This window comes from Numenius arquata, chromosome 12 (assembly GCF_964106895.1).
Source record: "Numenius arquata chromosome 12, bNumArq3.hap1.1, whole genome shotgun sequence".
NCBI classification, from domain to species: domain Eukaryota; kingdom Metazoa; phylum Chordata; class Aves; order Charadriiformes; family Scolopacidae; genus Numenius; species Numenius arquata.
The window spans coordinates 14,731,345-14,751,188 of record NC_133587.1 but is presented as its reverse complement, the minus strand read 5'-3'; the positions used below and the strand labels follow the sequence as shown (position 1 = coordinate 14,751,188).

The following is a 19,844-nucleotide window of genomic DNA, read 5'->3' as shown; positions in this document are numbered from 1 at the left end:
CCGGAGTGGGAAGCACCGGGCACCCGAGCGTGTGTGTGTCCCCCCCCTAGTTGCCCTACCCCGAGCCGGAGTGGGAAGCACCGGGGACCCAGGTCCCGCCCCCCCGTGCCCCATCCCGAGCCGGAGCGCGGAGCCCCCGTCTGGCCCCGTCCCGGCGGGGCGGTGCGCGGGGCGGTGCGCGGAGTTGGGGGGGGGGGGGGGGGCGGGTGCGCGGAGCGGGCGCGGAGCGGGGGCGGCGCGGCGGGCGCGGAAGATGGCGGCGGGCAGGCGCGCCCCGCGTACCGGGCTGCTGGAGCTGCGCGGCCCCGGCGGGCAGTGGCTCCGCGTCCTCCTCAGCCTGGCCGAGGACGTGCTGGGGGTGACCCCGGCCGACAGCCCCGGCCCCGGCGAGGCCCCGGCGGCGCAGCTGAACGGCGGCGAACCGGGCTCCGCCGTGCCCGAGGCGCTCGCCAACATCAGGCGCACCGTGCGCGTCGTCAAGCAGGATGTGGGGGGGCTCGGCATCAGCATCAAAGGTGAGGGTCGGGGCGGTGGGGGGGTTCCGGGGCGCTGGGGGGGTTGTCCCGGGGTGGTGCGGGGTTGTCCCGGGGCGGCGGGGATGCACCGGGACCTGTTGCTGCCTCTTTTCCAGCAGCTCGCTCCCACGCTTGGAATAAAACCCCGCTGAGGGGGGAGCGGAGGTGGGGGGGTGGGGAGCGGAGCTGGGGCTGGAGCTGGGGTCGGGGTCTTCACACCCCGGGCACTACCCATGGCAGGGTGAGGAAGGGGACGCGTGGCAATGAGGGGACCCACGGAACGTCCCCAGCCCAGGCAAAGAGCAACAGTTTGGGGAGACAAGCCAGCCCCGGCTGGAGAGGGGGTCCCCAGTGTTTGGGAGCTGGAGGGGGGTCCCACCACCTCTTTGCACGCAGGGGTAGGAGGCTGTCTCGGGGTACCCGCTTACACAAAACCTGCCCTTTCCGCAGCCGAAGGGAGGGCTCTGCCCGCATGTCCTTGTCCCCTCTGTGCCACCGTGCTGAGAAATGCCCCTTTTAAACTGTTGGCAAGACGGTTTGTTTGGAGCGGTTGTAAAGCCCTTGGAGACCTCCAGGCGCGGAGAGCTGGGCTGTTCAACCAACACTCTCAAGCTCGGAGAGGTCCGCTCCGGGAGAGCCGAGCAGTGGGATAAATCCCTGTTTTCCCTCCCAAGCTGTCCCGCTCCTCGGTGACTCCCCTGAACTTCAGGCTGGAAACTTCTTGGGGCAGGGATGGCGTTTCTGCCTGCCTTTGTGTTCCGGGCGGCTCCGAGCCTGTTGGAAGCTCGGTGAGAGGAGGCAGGAGCAGGCAGCAAACAGGCAGGCGAAGGGTCATGGTGGTGGGTGGGCGAGAGGGCTGCTGGCTCCCGCTGCGGGTTCAGCAGCCCTCGGGCTGGCTCTCACCTCCTGACGTGGCTTCTCCTCCCAGCTCGGAGGGGACGCGGCCACAGCCTCCGGCTCCCTCTGGAAGTGGGAAGGTTTTGCCATCTGGATGTCCCAGTGCTGGGATTGGATGGAAACGGTGCCACCGGCTGTGTCTGCGGGTGCCCGAGCCTGCCAGCCCTTCTTTTGGGGAAGCATAAGGCCCCCTTCGCAATAACCCTTTGGCTGCCAAGTTATTGCTCGATCTGTGGCTCTCCCAGGGAAGGAGAAAAGTCGCTTGGTTTGAGTTAAAACTTTATTTTTGCAGTGACATATGTGGAAACCAAGTAGTTGCTACCCAAACTGGGAGCTGGAAGCTGCTGGGGGCGGTGGGGCAGCCCTGCTGGTGCCCCCCCACCACTGCTGGGGGAGAGCATCACTCCCCCTCACCCAGGCTGCTGACCCTTCCCCGTTAAAAAACGTGCTGGCCCCTGTTTCACCTGGGGACTCTGTGCCCCAGACTGGGGTGTGGGTGAGGTGTCCTGCCTCGGGGATATGGCAAGGGGACAGGCATGGTGGCCACTGGGCTGGCCTTCCCCTGGGTGGCAGGATGGTGGGGAGCCGAGCGGGCAGGGGCTCTGGGTGCAGGCAGGGGCTCTGGGTGCAGCCCCGGCAGGGAGGTGCTGCTGTAGGGACAGGCTCAGCAGCCCGGAGCAGCCCCCGCGGGGGCCTCTGACAGCTGATAACCGGAGCCCTCCGAGGGTCTTGGCAGCCATCTGAGCGAGGAAATGCCTGTGGCACCGGCTGGGAGCAGCCCTGGGGAGGGCAGTGACAACAGGCTTGGGCTCAACATCTCCCTCTGGGCTGAGAGATCATCTCAGGCAGGCTCCTCGGGACAGCCCGTCCTGGGGCACAGGGCAGGTTGGGGGGGCTGCCTGTCCCCAGGCTGGGGCTAGGGGGTGGCTGCTGCACCCCTGCTCCCTGGCACGCAGGCAGCGATGCTGCCAGCGTCTCATCTGCGGGTTCAAAAGTTAACGTGCAAGTTGATCTCCTCCAGCCGCCGGGAGGTTTCAATAGCATCCTTTTAGGCTGGGGAACGGGGAGCAGCAGGTAAATGGGGCTACTGTGCCGAGAGGAGCACACGGCCGGGCTGGTTCACTTCTCCTGGGCCCTGTCACCTCTCCAAAAAAACGTTCAGCCATCTTATCTGTTTAGATCATGAAGTCCTTGGAGCAGGGGTGGTTGCTCAGCACGCACGAGTAATAACGCAAATAAAGATGTGCTTTCCTGCCAAAATTTGATGGGGAGATGGCCAGGGTACGTGTTTGCTCTGCAAGGAAGTCTGTGACCGGGTTTGGAGCAGTCATCTCTCTCTGCTGTAAAGCCCCGGGGTATTTTGGCTACTGTGGCTGTTGGGAGCAAGCCATGGGCATCCATGGGGCAGCAGGGTGTCCCAGCATGATGCGGCTGGGAGAAGGGTCGGCGGGTACCCGAGCATCCCCTTCCCCACCCGCTCCTCCCTGCGCTCCGACAGCCACAACCGCTCTTGGTTTCTTTTCTGTTTGAAGGTGGCCGAGAGAATAAAATGCCCATCTTGATCTCCAAGATCTTTAAGGGGCTGGCAGCCGACCAGACCGAGGCGCTCTACGTGGGGGACGCCATCCTTGCCGTCAACGGGACCGACCTGTCCGAGGCAACGCACGACGAGGCAGTGCAGGCGCTGAAGAAGACGGGCAAGGAGGTGGTCTTGGAAGGTAGGAGACGAGGGAGGGCGAGGGTCTGGGCTGATCCCCTTTTTTTTCCCAGCAATGTACTGGGTGCGCGGGGATGGTGCATCATCTGCATATGTATTTGCGTACCCTTTCAAATGGAAAACTGGTTTATCTGCTCATCCGGAGAGGTGGAGGTAACTGCTGGGATCTCCCTCCGGAAAGACATGAGTGTGCCACCGCTCGATGCCCAGCGGCTCCATCTCCCAGCTGCGGGACCACGGGCAGACAGCGATGGGAGCCATGGGGCGAGTTTATGGGGTTTGCGACTCTTCTGTCGTCTGGCATCACCCTGAGGCCGTGAAAAGCTTTTTCTGCTTTTCCTGTGTTTTTCTTTTAAAACCCCGTCCTCAGCTGGCACAGGGCTGTGTTCACGCCAGCAGGGAGGGGGGACACCAGCACCCCGCTCCTTGATGGGCACCTCTTGGTTTGCTGGGGGGGATGCTGGGCAGGCAGGAGGAGCAGCCTCTGGAGACAGGCAGGGCCAGCTCAGGACCACAGCCCCAGGAGCTGCCTCCCCATGGGCTGCCCAGCAGCTGAACCCAAACCACAGCCCCCCCAGATCTGCATCTGAGGCTACAAACATCCCAGAGATTGTAGAATCATAGAATCACAGAATGGTTTGGGTTGAAAAGGACCTTAAAGACCATCCAGTGCCACCCCCTGCCCTGGGCAGGGACACCTCCCACCAGACCAGGTTGCTCAAAGCCCCGTCCAACCTGACCTTGAACCCCTCCAGGGATGGGGCAGCCACAGCTTCTCTGGGCAACCTGGGCTAGGGTCTCACCACGCTTAGAGTGAAAAGTTTCTTCCTGAGATCTCATGTAAATCTCCCCTCTTCCAGTTTAAAACCTTTCCTCCTTGTCTTATTAAAGGAATCACAGGATCCCATCAAAGGATCACAGCCTTTGCCATCTCAGGGGAGACTGGAGCTGCTCCCCTGGGAACAGGCTCCTTCTTGGCACTGAGGGGCTGGTCCCTGGTGTCTCCCAGCCCTGTGGGCGCTGGCACCCTGCAGGAGACCCGTGACCCCCCCTTGGGGAGTGGGTGACGGCTGGTGGGTTGGGACTGTGGGAGCCCTGAGGCAGGGACCCTGCTTTTCTCCCGTTACCCTTCACATCACGTCTCACAGCGCTTGCCCACCCTCTGCCAGCTTGGATCTGCACCCAGGATCTGTCCCCTGGGATGGGACCCTTCCCCTCCCCACCAGCCAGCCCCCCCCCCCTCCCCCCCAGCTAACCAGAAGGGTCTTGGCACTGGAGACCAGTGCGGTTGTGGGGCTGCAGATCCCGAAGGGAGGTTTTTATTTGGGGGGAGCTCCAAATCTCCGGGCTCCAGCCAAACTCCGGGCTCCGGCCTGGACAAAGAAGAGCTCTGTGTCTTCTGCTGCCAGCGACCGCCGCAGCTCTTGCTTTTCCTGCGCCTTCCCCAGATTGTCTCAGCTCCAGATTTTCATTTTTTAGCTTCGCTCAGCCCTTTCTGCTGTGGGTTCCTCCTCTCCTGGGAGCCGCAGGACCACGGTTCAGCCGGAGGAATGTGCTGCTCTGCACAGCTGCTGGGAGCAGATAGGGTTGGTGGTGGGGTTGGGTTGTGTGTTTTTTTTTTCCTCCACCAAAGAGAAATACAAGAGCCTCTTTCTCTGGGAGCCTGCGAAATTCCTCCCCGTAGCCGCTGTTCTCGGACCACCCTCTCCCTGTTATTTTCTTTTCATCCTTTACTTTGGCGTGGGTTTCCTTTCTGCTAGAGGTCCTGCGGGAGGTGGGGATGAGCTGCTCTTTCTGTAGAGAGAACAACTTCTCTCCCTGGACCTCCTCCTCCTCTTCCTCCTCCATGCCCCTGGGGAGCTGCCAGGTTGCCCTCCCGGGAGGCAGCTGCAGGCAGGGCCTTTGCTGTAGCTTGCTGAGCTCAGGTATGACCCCCTGGGCTTTTTAATTAATTAAAACTCCCAGCAGGTACCCTTGGGAGGGGAGCGGGGCTGGGCTGGCTCCCACCACGACACTCTGGAGGCTTTGGGAGTAGTTTGTAGCTGACGCCATCAGGCTCCTGTGGCACAGTGGTCCTCAGGCAACTGCTGGGGCTGGGCAGGGGTCCCTGCTGCTTGTCCCATCATGGACATGGGGGACACACATGGTGCATCTCCATCTCCTCCCCGATTTGGGTTTGCTGGCGTAGTTCAGCCCTGCCTGTGAAGGATGGTGGGGCTGGCACCATGGTGTGGTCCCCATCGGGCTGTTGCTGCCCTGCGGAGGTGATGGCTCTGTGGAGGTGGTGGCCTTGCCTCTGGTCGGGATGTCCCCTGCCACCCCCGTGGCTCTCCAGGAGCCTACCGGGGAGGGGTGGCAGGGCTGGGGGTCCTTGGGTGGCATTATGGTGCCTGAAGGGTGTTAATGGGGGGCTTCCCTCCTCCCTTCTCCTGCTTGGGCTCACTCCAGGGCTTGGAGAAAAGCACGTTAATGTCACTTAGGTGCTTTCTGGTCCCCCCTGTGCTGCCAGGTGTGACTCTTGACTTCCCTTATGGTTGCTATAAGTACCAAAACTGAGTAGTTTGGTACAGACAGTGTCTGTTTGCCCCCTTGCTCCCTCTGGCTGCGTTCATTCCCAGTTTTTGGAATTTTTAGGGTAGCTTCCAAGCGGTGTCGCAGGAGGTAAGATCTGGGGGAGTTTGCACCTCCTCATGGGGCACTGAGCTGGGGTGAGACTCTCCAGAACGGCAGAGCTGGGAGATGATGCCTTTTAATTTGGATACGGGCAGTGGCCCCACGTGCCAGTTCTCACCCCGCGGGGGCTGCTCAGCTGGGCTTCTGGCTCCTGGGTGTCGTTGCTGTCCCGGCGTGAGGACACACAGAGACCTCCCAGGCTGTCCTGCCAAGATATTTTTTTTCTTTTTGGGACGTGCCAAACTACTCTCTTGATATTTGCGGGAGGAGTTTGACTGTATTTATATTACATGGTTATTTTGGGGAGAGTTGCTTTCCCTTACCTTATTGTTCCCTTGGTGGCTTTTTTCTGCATTGCTTGGTATCCAGAGACCCTCCACGGTGGGGGAAAAGCTGATAAACATCCTTCCAGCTCCTTTTGGTGCCAGGAGTGGTTTTCCCGGCGAGGCCCCTGTGCTGTGTCAGCACTGGGAGAGGGAGCAGTGGAGGAGTGGAGCAGTGGGAGGAGGATCTGGGGCAGCCATGGGCATCTCGCCTCCATGATAGCCAGGGGCTCTTCAGCCATGGGGCAGCTCCTGGGGCCGTCACAGCTCTCCAGGACTCTCTCAGCCGAGTAATAGCTTGGAATTTTGAAATTCAGAAAGGCTCAAGGGGGTCAGTAGAGTGCGGTGCTGGGATGCCAGGCTCTGGTGGGCTGATTGCCCCAGCCGTGGGAAGCCCAGGTAGTCACAGAGGATGGAGATGTGCATGGCTGGATGGGATTCACTCAAGGGTACTCAGGGAGCTGGCAGGAGAGCTCACCAAGCTCACCAATCACCCCTCATCCTACGCGTCCCCTCCCTGATCAAGAGTCCCTCCCCAGCTTTCCTGGAGCCCCTTTAGGGACTGGAAGGGGCTCTAAGGTCTCCCAGGAGCCTTCTCTTCTCCAGGCTGAACCCCCCCCAATGCTCTCAGCCCCCCTGCAGAGGGGCTCCAGTCCTCGCAGCATCTCCGTGGCCTCCTCTGGCCCCACTCCAACAGGTCCATGTCCTTCTTGTGCTGAGATGGTGTTGATGGTGTTCCCCCTTTCTGGAGTGCTGAGGAGAAAATAACCTAACTGGAACAAAGAGAAAAGAGCAGTGCAGAGCCAGGAGGGCTTTACTGTGAGGGTGGTGAAGCACTGGAACAGGTTGCCCAGGAAAGTTGTGGATGCCCCATCCCTGGAGGGGTTCAAGGCCAGGCTGGATGGGGCTTTGAGCAACCTGGTCTAGTGGGAAGTGTCCCTGCCCATGGCAGGGGGGTTGGAACTAGATGATCTTTAAGGACCCTTCCAACTCTAACCATTCTATGATTCTGTGTCCCCAATGCAGCTCACTGCGGGGTTCGGGGACACGCGATGCTACTGTGCACCTCTGCAGAGGGACCATCCAGCCATCAGTGGCCACAAGCACCTGCTCACACTTGGCCTCCTTGGAGACTTTTGCTGTTCACACAAAATCTAAAATAAAGTGTTACTCAGTGCAAAGCCCTGAGCAGTTAAAGGTCCTATTTGAGAGAGGGTCAGTGGGACAGACTGTCCCCGCGGGGGATCAGGGAGCCTGTGTGGCTTTGGGGGCCACATGGATTTGCCCAGCAGCCACTGAGAGGGCTGTTTGCCTGCTGAAGGTGGCTTTAAGTCAACAGCAAGGCTTCTGTCGAGTGATTTTTGGAGAGTGCTGGCTAACAAGGAGAAGGCAGGCAGCCTGGGAGCCCCAGCACTGCAAGATGCTAATTAAAAAAAAACAAAACAAAACAAAAAAAACCCCGCAATAATTGCAATGACCAGTAGCAGAGATGATGCATGGTATGGTCTGAGTTGTTTGCTTTAATGAGGTGGAGGTAATTAATGAATCTGTTCAATAAGAGGCAATTCCGGTGCAGTGAAGGGACTGGCAGAGTGTAAGTCACCCCCCTATAGAGCCCGTGGGGTCACCGGAAGAGATGGCAGCTCCTGTAGGATGGTGGCCCAGCCCCATGGGGAGCACCGCAGCCTCCGACATGTCCCAGCTCCCCGTGCCGTCTCGGGACCCCCCCATACTGCAGGAACCAGCCTCAAATCCTCCTTAAAGCCATGTGTCAGAGAGACACAGCCTCGTTCTCCATGCCCCGTCCTGGGCTGGGCACTGCTCCTCTCCTCCACGGGGGAGACGTCGGTCGGGACGTGACCCCACCACGGCTTAGCTAATGCCAGTGACGTCCTCCGCGTTCCTGGGGAGCCAGGGGCTGGCACGGGGACGCCGCTCGGGTTTCAGTGGCTGAGTGCCATCTTTCTGAACTCCAATTAGTTCCCAGGCAGCGGGATAATAAGCCGGTCCCTGCTGCCAAGATTAATGACTTGGGGTAAAATCCAACGTGCCTCAGATGCCTGCGGGAACGGGGTGGCTATTTATACGGTGGGAGGTGCAGGGCACGAGGCTGGTGGCCCCACGCCGCCTCCTTGGCCCCGGGGCCACCGCGGGGTAACCTGACCCATGTGCCACAGCAGCATCACGAACATTTATAGCTGGGTCCCGCTGGGGACCGGGCAGAGCGGGGCACCCCGGGGGGCTCTGCCTCCCCGCCGCGTCCCACTGCTGCGGGGTTTTGGGATGGAGAGGTTGTGGGGACCTTGCTGGGACAGGAGTGAAGGGGGAGAGTGGGGGTGGTGGGCAGGTGAAGGATGGGGGCGGTAGGCTCTGCTGGCAGACTCTGTCCTGCTGGGAAAAGGGCTTTTTTTTTTCTGGCACAAAATCAGGCTGATGTGGCTTTGCTGCAGCGATGGAGCTGGCCCATCGACCAGCCACCTACGAGAGTTGGCTGCAAAGCCGAGCTCCTGTCCCCGCCTCCTGCCACCCACACCACTGACTTGGAGATGGAGTGGGACCAGCGGTGACGCCTGGGGACGCGGCAGCAGGCACATGTCTTTCCCATGGTGTTTTCCCCAAAGGCCACCAAAGGGAAGCCCTTCCAGTTCTGGGCTCCCCAGTTCAGGAAGGACAGGGAACTGCTGGAGAGGGTACAGCAGAGGACCACAAAAATGATTAAGGGGCCTGGGGCATCTCTCTCACGAGGAAAGGCTGAGGGACTTGGGTCTTTTCAGTCTGGAGAAGAGAAGACTGAGGGGGGATCTGATCAATGCCTATAAATACTTAAAGGGTGGGTGTCAGGAGGATGGGGCCAGTCTTTTTTCATGGTGCCCAGTGACAGGACAAGAGGGAACAGGCACAAACTGGAACATAGGAAGTTCAATCTAAACATGAGGAGGAACTTCTTTGCTGTGAGGGTGGCAGAGCCCTGGAACAGGCTGTCCAGAGAGGTGGTGGAGTCTCCGTCTCTGGAGACATTCAAAACCCACCTGGACACGTTCCTGTCCAACCTGCCCTGGGTGACCCTCCTCTGGCAGGGGGTTGTATGAGATGATCTCCAGAGGTCTCTTCCAGCCCCATATCATTCTGTGATTCCCTGGAACCACCAGCCCTGTGGGCAGGACCACGACTGGTCCCAGGTGGCCGTGGCACGTGGGGCACTTACCTTGCTCAGCCCAAGCTTTTTTGGCCGGTGCTGCCGGCTTAATTTTCGGGATGTAGCCACGGGGCCCCATCAATTTTTGGTGACTTCCATCTCCCCCTTCCCCTAAGCCATCTCTGAGGGTGCTGGCTCCGCAGCCAGACCCACTGGGGACTGAAAGCTGGTTCCTCGTCCCTGGTTTGTGACTCCTGGGCAGGGCGATGCGAGCTGCCAGCGCACGGTTCGAGGCTTCTCCTGGGGCCAAGCCATGGTATTTGAGAGTTGTTGTTCCCCGGTGGCGGGGGGACTGGCTGTACCAGCACGGTTTGGACTGTGTAATTTTGGCTTGGGACTTCTGCCTGTTCCCTGCTTCCCCATGCCACCCCGGGGTTCCCATTGGACTCAGATCTGGGAACTGATCTGGGTTAAAGGAAAGAAAAAAAAAAAAAGAAAGGGGAAAAGGCCATTTTTACTCCTCCCACGGGGCTCCCTGGGCTGGGGTGGTGGGGCAGAGGCACTGGGAGGATCCTAGGTGTCATGTCACCCTCTGGTACGACCTTGCCCACTGGTGCCATCCCCTCCCCATGCCTACAGGGGTGCTGAGCAGAGGACCACCACAACACCCATGGGTGATGGCTCTGGGAAGGCATCAGAGGAGGCACCAGCTCCAACGTAGGGAGGGTGCAAAGGGTTTCAGGGGATGGATTGGTGCTGGTGGGCAGGATGAGGCTGTCCTGGCCCATACCGTGCTCTCAACCGGGTGCTACTTTCTTTTCCAGTGAAGTACATGAAGGAGATCTCCCCCTACTTCAAGAACTCCTCCGCGGGGGCGACAGTCAGCTGGGACCCCTCTCCCGCCACCCTGCAGAAGCGGTCGTCTCCCCTCCTGCCCCCTCGGGAGCTCCGGGAGGGCAGGACCGTGCCCTTGAAGATGTGCTACGTGTCCCGCAAGTGCCTCCCTGCCGACCCGGAGCACAGGTCAGGGCATGGTGTCATGGGGTGGCGATGCCACTTGCGGTGCCCCGGGGTCACCAAGGGCCAGTGGGGACCCAGCGGGGCCGTGTCCCTGCAGGTACCTGGAGGTGTGCTCGGCGGACGGGCGCGTTGCCCTCTTCCTGCGGGCAAAGGACGAGGCCACAGCGCAGTCGTGGCTCAGTGCCATCCAGGCCAACGCAGGTGCGCTGCTGCCGCGGGTGAAGGAGGAGCTGCGAGCCCAGCTGGCGGGTGCCGGCGTGGTGGCTGGACGGGATGTCAAGCATGTGGGCTGGCTGACCGAGCAGGTACCCCCCAGCCCCCCCTGCCCCCCGCCATGCCGCCACGCTGCTGGTGGCCCTCACCCCCTTCCCCTTGCAGCTCCCCAGTGCCGGCACCAGGAACCTGCTTGCTGTCCTCACCGAGAAGGAGCTGCTGCTGTATGGCAGCCTGCCCCAGAGCCGTGACGCCATGGGCAAGCCTGCACACAGCTACCCCCTCATTGCCACCAGGTAGGAACCACTGGCCCAATGTCCTGTCCTGCGTGGGGGACAGGGTGGTGGCAGTGTCCATGGGTGGTGGCAGTGTCCGGGGGTGGTGGCAGGGGATGGGGGTCAGGGCAGAACCCCAGGGATGGTGGCTGGGGCTGGGGGTGATGGCAGGGGCTGGAGGGCAGGGCAGAACCCCAGGGGTGATGGCCGTGTCCAGGGGTCAGGGGAGAGCCCCAGGGAGGATGGCAGAGTCCCAGGGTGGTGGCAGAGGCTTTTGAGATGATGGTAGAGTCCTGAGGTGGTGGCAGGGCCCTGGGACAATGGCATAGCAGTGGGGATAATGGCAGGGCCCAGGGGATGGTGGCGGTGTCTAGGGGTGATGGCAGGGCACTGCGGATGGTGGCAGGGCACTGGGAATGGGGACAATGTCCAGGGGTGGTGGCAGTGTCCAGGCGTGATGGTAGGGGCTGGGGGTCAGGGCAGGGCCCCAGAGACGATGGCAGAGCCCCAGGGTGGTGGCAGAGGCTTTTGAGATGATGGTAGAGTTGCGGGGTGGTGGCAGAGCCCCGGGGCGGTGGCAGGGTGCCCGTGCCGGGCGGGGTTCAAGGAGCGGGGGGAGGAGGTACATCTGCGGAGGGTCCGGCCGTGCGCGGGTCGCATCCGCGGGGCTGCAGCGCCCCCTGCCGGACGCGCCGCGCCACCGCCGCCGCGGAGCGGGGCTGAGAAGCGGCGCGGAGCGGTGGGGAGCGGGTCTGAGACGCGGTGGGGAGCGCGGAGTGGTGCGGAGCGGGGTTGAAACGCGGTGGGGAGTGCGGAGCGGGGCTGAGATGCGGTGGGGAGCGCGGAGCGGTGCGGAGCGGGGCTGAGATGCGTTGGGGAGCGCGGAGTTGTGTGGAGCGGGGTTGAAACGCGGTGAGGAGCGCAGATCGGGGCTGAGATGCGGTGGGGAGCGGGGTTGAGAGGCGGTGGGGAGCGCGGAGCGGTGCGGAGCGGAGCTGAGACGCGGTGAGGAGCGCGGAGTTGTGTGGAGCGGGGTTGAAACGCGGTGAGGAGCGCAGATCGGGGCTGAGACGCGGTGTGGAGCGGGGTTGAGAGGCGGTGGGGAGCGCGGAGCGAGGTGCGGATCGGCGCCGAGATGCGGTGGGGTGCGCGGAGCGGTGCGGAGATGCGTGGCGGGGCGCGGAACAGTGCGGGGCTGAGAGGCGGTGAGGAGCGCAGAGCGGTGTGGAGCGGGGCTAAGACGTGGTGAGCAGCGCGGAGCGGGGCTGAGATGCGGTGGGGAGTGCGGAGCAGAGCGGGGCTGCGAGGCGGTGCGGGGTGCGGAGCGGGGCTGAGATGCAATGCGGGGTGCGGAGCGGGGCTGCGAGGCGGTGCGGAGTGGGGCTGAGATGCAATGCGGGGTGCGGAGCGGGGCTGCGAGGCGGTGCGGGGTGTGGAGTGGGGCTGAGATGCAATGCGGGGTGCGGAGTCGGGCTGCAAGGCGGTGCGGGGTGCGGAGCGGGTCGCGGATGGGCGCTGAGGCACGTTGCGGTGCCGCAGGCTGGTGCACTCCGGTCCGGCCAAGGGCTCGGCGCTGTACGAGGCGGAGCTGTCGTTCGCACTGCGCAGTGGCACCCGGCTGGGGGTGCAGACCCACCTCTTCAGCCTGGAGAACCCCCGCGACTTGGCGCTGTGGACCCGCCTGCTGGTGGATGGCACCCACGGGGCCGCCGAGCTGGTCCAGGAGGTCTCCACAGGTCAGCGGGGAGCTGGGGGTGGCCCGGGTGGCGGGGTGGCCATCCTCCCTCTCACCCCTGTCCCTGTCCCCAGCCTGCACGTGGAAGGGGCAGGATTGCACCCTGTCCATCCACATTGACAAGGGCTTCACCATCTTCACCACCGAGCCCGGGCTCAGCAAGACCATCCTGCTCCAGCAGCCCTTTGAGAAGCTGCAGATGTCCTCCGATGACGGCACCAAGATGCTCTACCTGGATTTTGGTGGCCCAGAGGGAGAGATTGTGAGTTGGCTTTACCTTCACCGGCCCCCACCTACGCTCCCACCGGTCTTGGAGGGAGAGGGGGAGCAGAGCACCCATCCTACTCACAGCACCCATCCTGCGCACATCACCCAGCCTACACATAGCACCCATCCTGCCTGGAACAGGGGGGATAAGACATGGCTCATCCACCCACCCCTGGCTGCATGCAGCCCCCCGCCGTGCACAGCCCTTCCCAGCACCCCAGTAAGGCTGTGGTGGGTTCTGGGGAGTTCTGGGTGGTCCCTTGCCCTCCCTACCACAAGCAGGGTGGTCCCTTGCCCTCCCCACCACAAGCAGAAAGCTGGCTGCTCCGGGCATAGCCCTCCCCGTTGCAAACATCCCTCCATTCCTTTCTTACAGCAATTGGACCTTCACTCCTGCCCCAAAACCATCGTCTTCATCATCCACTCCTTCCTCTCGGCCAAGGTGACCCGGCTGGGACTGCTGGCATGAAGAAGGAGCCGAGCGCCGGGCAGAGCAGCCCCAGCCCCCGGCCGATCTATGCACCTCCCTCCCAGCCCCGAGCCATCCCAAAGGGACCAGAGCCCCTGCGGGGTCCCACCACCCCCAAGGAACAGCACTATCCAGCTGGGAAAAGCAACTCCCGGGGCATCTGGGGGCAGCGGTGGGGTAAAATCCCTCCTGGATGGCAGCACCGGGACACCTCTAGTCCCTTCTTCCCCTCCTTCCTCCCACTCCGATGCTCGGCGGCGGCTGGAGAAGCCCAGTGGGAGCCTGGTCGTCACCCCAGTGCCTTGTGAGATGATATTTTCTGTACAAAGAACCCGTTTGTATCGATGTTTTATATTTATATCGCCCAGTCCAAAATGCTGACGCGGCAGCTCTCGCCCGCCTGGCTTGGACCTTCTCCCGGAGTGTCCCCAGGTCCTGCAGCACGAGGACGTGTGTCTGTCCCCAAGACAGACAACCCGAGGGCTGGAGACCGGAGCCAGCTCCGCGGCGTGGGAGAGATGGGAACTGCAGATCAGCTTTATTTGCCAAAGTTTTCCGTATGAATAATAGGAACCACTTTTCTTTGTCGGAGTTGGACGGTTCGTTTTATTTTGCCAACTCCTAGGTCACCTTATTTCTCAGTTTCAGGGGGAGGGTTGTCAGGTGGCTGCTGGGAAACAACTTCTTTTATGAACCAAAAGATTCTGCATGAAAATGCCTTTTTTTTTTTTTTTTGAGGGTCAAATAAACGTTGCAGCTCACAACCAGCAGGAGCCAAGATCCGTCTCCTGGTTTCACTTGGAGAAGTAGAAAATGTATTTGTGGGTGATACCTGGGCTGTGCCTCGGGGTGTTTTCTGCTGGAGGAAGGAAGGGTTTTTTCTGGAGGCTGTGGGATGTTGCTGTGCTGTTGATCTGGGGATGCTGGGGACCCTAGGGAGGGGGGGTTCGGATGGGGACAAAAAGTCTTTTAAGGTACCTGATGCTGCAAGGGGCAGCGGAGAGGGACATGCTGATTGATGTCCAGTGGGTTTGAATCCCCTGCGCTTCATGCTTAGTGGAGGGCAGGTGTCCTTTCCAAATGCAGAAAAGTCTGGTTTGCTTTTTTTTTTTCATTTCTCCAGTAAAAAGAGCCGCCTGGCTGGGTGGCAGCAGAGGCTTTGAACGTTGTTCCCTTCATGTGCCACGCTTGCCGGATAAATCAGGCACGAAGGCAGCCCTCGTGGTACGGGTGCAGTGTCCGGGGGCTCCTGGCACAGCCAGGATTTACCGAGCGCTTCCCGGTGATGCAGCCTGTCCTCGCAGATGCCCAGCGCCAAGCACCAAGGCTGTGTGTGGACACCTCCTCAAGGTGTCCCTGGGACCTTGGCGAGAGCCACCAGCCACCCGATGGTCCCCCATCTCCTTGGGAAGGTGCCGCGCTGGTGCTGGGAGCCATTGGTGTGGTTTAATGAGAGGTGTGATTTGCCAACGTGTTCCTACTAGGGCAGCGGCAGAGCTCTTGGCACAGGGGACAGGGATGGGAAAGGGCCACGTTCCCATCGCTGCGCAGTGTTAAATTCTGGGTCAACCTTCACCTTTTGTCCTGGTCCTCTATGTGGGGGAGCCCGGAGCCTCCCAAGAAATTAGCTCGGGAGAAGTCTAATGCTCGGGCTGCAAGGCTGAATAATAGCATCTAATGAGCAGCAAAATAATACCATTTTTAAGCTGTGCATCCCGTTGCGCTGCAGGGAACCGTCCCCATCCCAGGTGGGCTGCATCCCAGGCACCCCCGCTTTGGAGCCTGTTTGAGAGCAGGAATCCCGGTGTCCCTGGATGGACTGTGGGTGACACACGGCTCCTTGATGCGGAGGTGGCACTTGCAGGAGGTGGCACTTGAGGCTGTGGGGTTTCTGCTCTGGTTAGAGCGAATCTCAGCACACCACTGGGAAATTAATGATTTGCCTAACGAAGATGAGCCAGTCCCTGGCAGATGAGGATGGGTGCAGTTATTGGGGCTGGGGGGAGGCAGCTCCTGTGAAGGTGTCTTGGGGGAGACGTTTTGGGGGGGACGTGGTTTGCCATGTGCAGAACCAGTCCCAGGGGCAGGGACCCCGATGCTGTTGCAGCCCTTGGGGTGCAGAGTCAGGGGGCGGGGGGGGGGGGGGGGCAGCAGGCCATAAGCTGTGAAAAATGGAAGGATAGCAATAAAAATGCAAAGCACCAAGGGCAGTGAGGTGCGTGGAGTTTGAGCAAGGAGAAAGCACAGGAACAGCTTATTTGGGGTAAAGGAGTAGTTCTTGTGGGGGGCATAAAGCACTCAGCTGCTCTGCTTTTTTGCGGGACAGGGTGCTGGAAAGGAGGGGGCTGGAAAGTTGACCCCCGCCTCCCCGCAGAGCCCCATGGCTGGCAGCAGTAATCTTTGGTGATGAACAAACCCTTACTTCTTATTGCACATAACTGTCAGATTTCCAGGAGCCCTTGCAAAATGGATTTACAAAAGAAAAAAAAAAAAAGAAGAAAAGAAAAGAAAACCCCCCCAGTTACTAAGTGTTAAATCAATACAACAAGTAATTTAGAAACAGATGGTGTATTTTTCTATGATCAAAAGCATGTCTGCACAAAGAAACACATTATTACTGCAATTTACCTTCCTCTTCCTGCCCTACAGCCATTACTCTTTGGGGTTCATTCCAATAAAAGAGGGAATCACTCCCAATCCAGAGCAGATTCCCCATTAATCTTGTAGACCACAAACTGCCTGGAGTTTAGCAGCACCGCTCAGGCAAACTGTCCCGCCCCGTGCCTGGGCTGTGAAGGAAAGGGCTCAGTTCAGAGATGGATGTTTATTTCCTTTTAATTCTTTGCATTTGATATTGATAATAGGGTGGGGATTTCCTCCCTTTACCCCCATTTATTTTATGGTGGTTTCTCAGTGGCTTCACCCTTCTGGCACCGTCCTCTGCTTAATGGGGACCCTTTCTGCCGATGATGCTCTTGCCGAGGGGCCTGGGAATAAGACAACTGCCTCTTATTTCTCCAAGTGATGTGGGACTTTGTAACATAAACCACCCAGAAACAGAGGAGAGAAACTGCCTCCCCAAGAGGAGCCCGTGGCAGCTGGAGATCTCTCCCTGTGTCCAGCAGCATCTTTGATTCCCCGGAAGATGCCCGGAGAGGTGGCATGAGCATCCTGGGGATAGTGGTTATTTTCCAGGCTGGTGCTGAAGGATCGAGACCAGCGCTCATGAAAGATGCCGAACTCTTGGGGGAAAAAACATTGCAATTATTAAATTATTAAATTATTAAAACTCCTAGTTTTCCTAAAATCCCCAATTCTCGTTGATGTAAATGTCCAGGAATGTTCAGATATATGGAATCGGCACTGAATTGCCCTCCCCGGGGAAGGTTTTGGGGTGGGCAGCGGGGACCAGTTCCTGGTGCAGGATGGCATCTGCATGGAGTGATGAGCGCTGCTGCTCGGGACTGCACCACGCTGCTCCCTGGGGAGGAATAAGAGCTCATCGGGGTTTTATTCTTTCAGGCACTTTTATGGCAGGACTAATATTTTGGAAAGCGGCTTTAAACTAAATATAATGAACTCGGCTTATAGAACTGGAATGATGATAATGGACGCAGCTAAAAAGCAGATTTCCTCCGCTGAGTCACTTCGAGGCAACGGCGGTTTTATTTGGCCGCCGTGAAAGAGCTCAGGGAAAGGGGATTTTAAAGGTGCTGCGAGTGTTGGGGAAACGGATGGCAAATGGGGAAAGGAGGAGGAAAAAAAAGCCTGATTTTTGCTCTCTCTCTGTGGAGCTCCTGGGGTGCTGGTTGCCAGAGTCAGGGATGGAAATGGAGGCACAGAGACATTGGTATCCAAATGGCTTTGATGCCAGCCCGAGATCTCACGGGGGCATGGAAGTGTTGGCAGTGGGGCTGGGAGCAGCCCATCTTTCCTCCCATCTCTTGTCCTTCGGGAGCAAATCCACCCAGGACACCGCGAGGTGAGCCCTCCCTTTCCTCCGCAGGGAAACCCGGTGCCGTCAGCATCCCCGGCAGCAACGTCACAAGCGGGAATTTTCCCCAGAAATGGCTTTTTCCAGGTCACGAGACCTGGAAAAGAGCCCCGAATGAAGGAACTGGAGAGGGAAGAGAGAGATGCTGTGGGAAGAGTGATTAGGTTGTCCCCAGGTGTTTGCTCACCCGCGGCAGAACACTGTTTCCCTCCCGACACCGCTTGTACTTTCCATTAGTCGGCTCTGACCTTTTAGTGCCGTAATCAAACAAGACAACCTAACACTTAAATCTGAGCGTTTAGCGCTGACATTTACAATTGGTTCTCGAGTTAGAGAGCCCGAATGAAAATTTCCTAGCAGACAGCGTGCTGCGGGGAACGGCAATCAAATAATTCATTTGCTGGATAGCAGGCGTGCCGGCCCCCCCCTCCGGCTGCCTGCCCAGGCCCCCGTCGCATCGCCTGGTATTTGTACTAGAGCGCTTGTCATTAAAAAGTCAATATTCATCTGGAGTTAGCGTGGCATGGCGGTGCCGGCGATCCCGCGGACGTCTCCTCTTCGGGCAGCGGGGAAACTGCGTTTGGCATTTGATGAATGTAAAAAGGAGTGAGCTTGCCCAGGCGGGAGCCCCGCAGGAGCAGGGAAGCTGCGTTAAATGTTAAGGATCTGAGGCGGTAATGAGGATGTTTTCTCTCATTCAGCCTCGGCTGTGTCTTTGCCTCAAAAGTGAGCACGTGGTGCATCCTTGCTGTGGGTCTGCGGCCCCACGTGTGCCCCATGGGGGCTGCTGGGCTGTGCCATCCCCGTTCCCGGGCAGGGGTGGACTTATCCAGCCCCGTCCCTGGGGGAACCAAGCCCATAGCATTTAGCAGGGTTTGCCTGGTGAGGGCACAGGGCTGGTGGGACATCTCCACAACACCCCTGGGTGTACCCAGGTCCTGCACCCACCCCACCGGGGCTCCCCTGGCTGGTCCTCACACCATGGTGGCTGTCTCTTCTCCTCTCGTGCGATAACTTCCCACTTGAGCCACTTAATTAAGTTAAAGCCATTAAAAAAGTGTCTGGAGAAGGTTTCCCACACTGTTGCTGGTGACTTTCAGTGTTCCTCTTGCCTTCTCCAAACAGCAGCAAAAGCAGATGGGCTGCAAACTGGGACGGCACAGCTCACCCTCCACCCTGCCCGGGAACAGCCGTGTCCCATAAATAGGCTTAAACTGTCCAAAATACTCTGCTGAGTCATGACCCTTCTCTGCCTTTGCTAATACAATGTTTGAAGAAATTTATTTGTTTAAATCACAGAAAACAGAACATGAGATGTCAGAAACGCTTCTTAATGCTGTATTTTCCCGGAGTTGCTCCATGTGCTTCCTTTCTGGTGTTCTGCTGCGCAGGGACATCCTGGTAAGATTTTTGCATGAGAACCAGGGTCAGCATCTGCATCTGCAACCACTTTGCATGGAACACCATTTCCCAAAGCAGCCGGACATGGAAATATTGAGCTGTAAGGAAGGAGAGTGCTGTCTGCGGGGTGTTCCTGCGGTGCTCGGCTCTGCTCGGGTGGTGGCGGTGGCAGGAGAGGTCAGGCAGGGTCCGGCGGTGGGATAGAGAAGATGAAGATGTTCAGGTGCTGTGAAACAACAGCACATCACAGCACCAGTGGGGGCTTGGGCACGAGGACCTGCACGAACACACTCCTGCACCGGTGGCAGCATGAACCCTCAGCGCAACAACCTGCCACTTTCCTCAAGAAATACAAGAAACACAGAAAAAAGCAGTATTTCTTTCAAAAAAGTTTTATTTCTCCCTTTTATCAAACTGCACCTTAAAAATTGCAGTTTAGAGAGACATCCACTTTAAGTGTGGATGTCTAGGAAAATGCAGGGGTTTCACTAGCTGCGGCTGGGATGCTGGCGTGGGGTACCCAGGCACCCGGTCCTGCTCCATGGGTGCTGCTGGAAGCCCTGCCCAGTGGGGACGTGTCCCCGACCTGCAGGGACCCCAGCTCCCCACCCCGGTAATTAATATCATGCCTTGTGCCCACTGGGCTGCCTCTGTTCCTCCTCCTTTCATTCTTTATGGGAAATATTTGTTTCCTCCTTGCCGCCCCGGTGCCGTGCCTGCCTGATGGGGTGCTCGGTCCCACCACCCCCCCCAGCCCTTGCCTGTGACATCTCCATGGTGACAGAGCATGATGCCAAGTTGTGCAGCTTGCAGGAGAAATGAGTCGCGGATAACCCTTTTCTCCCCTCTGCGTTAGAGGTAAAGCGAATTGCGGTGGGACACGTTTTAACGCGTGGCATTCTGGAGGAGACTCTCCCCCTAAAGGCTGCGGGGCGGCTGGTGGCGGAGTGTTTCGGCCATGTCCTTGGGTGGGAATCTTCTTCTCGGGGGGAGGGGTGTGGGGGACAGAGCAGGGAGAGGCAGGGAGAGGCTGTGCCCACGTGGGACCTCCTGGTTCAGCCAGAGCTTCTTCTCCATCTCTTTGGCACCACGGGGGCATCCCTTCACCTCTCCGTGCCTCCGTTCCTGGCAGTGCTTGGTGTCTCCTCAAGGCTTGGGTGGGGATATAAACACCTTCTAACTGCTTTCCCACCAGCAGACGAGGACACC

General features: G+C 59.3%; 1 protein-coding gene across 1 annotated transcript; it reads left to right on the top strand.

Annotated features, from left to right (window-relative positions):
* The first annotated feature begins 240 nt into the window (after positions 1-240).
* SNTA1 (syntrophin alpha 1) lies at positions 241-14,044 on the top strand. The gene is made up of 8 exons (XM_074156799.1): positions 241-515; positions 2,945-3,130; positions 10,086-10,284; positions 10,379-10,586; positions 10,660-10,790; positions 12,309-12,505; positions 12,579-12,766; positions 13,148-14,044. Exons 1-8 carry the CDS (start codon positions 254-256, stop codon positions 13,238-13,240), a joined length of 1,464 nt encoding a protein of 487 aa, XP_074012900.1. The 5' UTR covers positions 241-253; the 3' UTR covers positions 13,241-14,044.
* Positions 14,045-19,844: the final 5,800 nt, after the last annotated feature.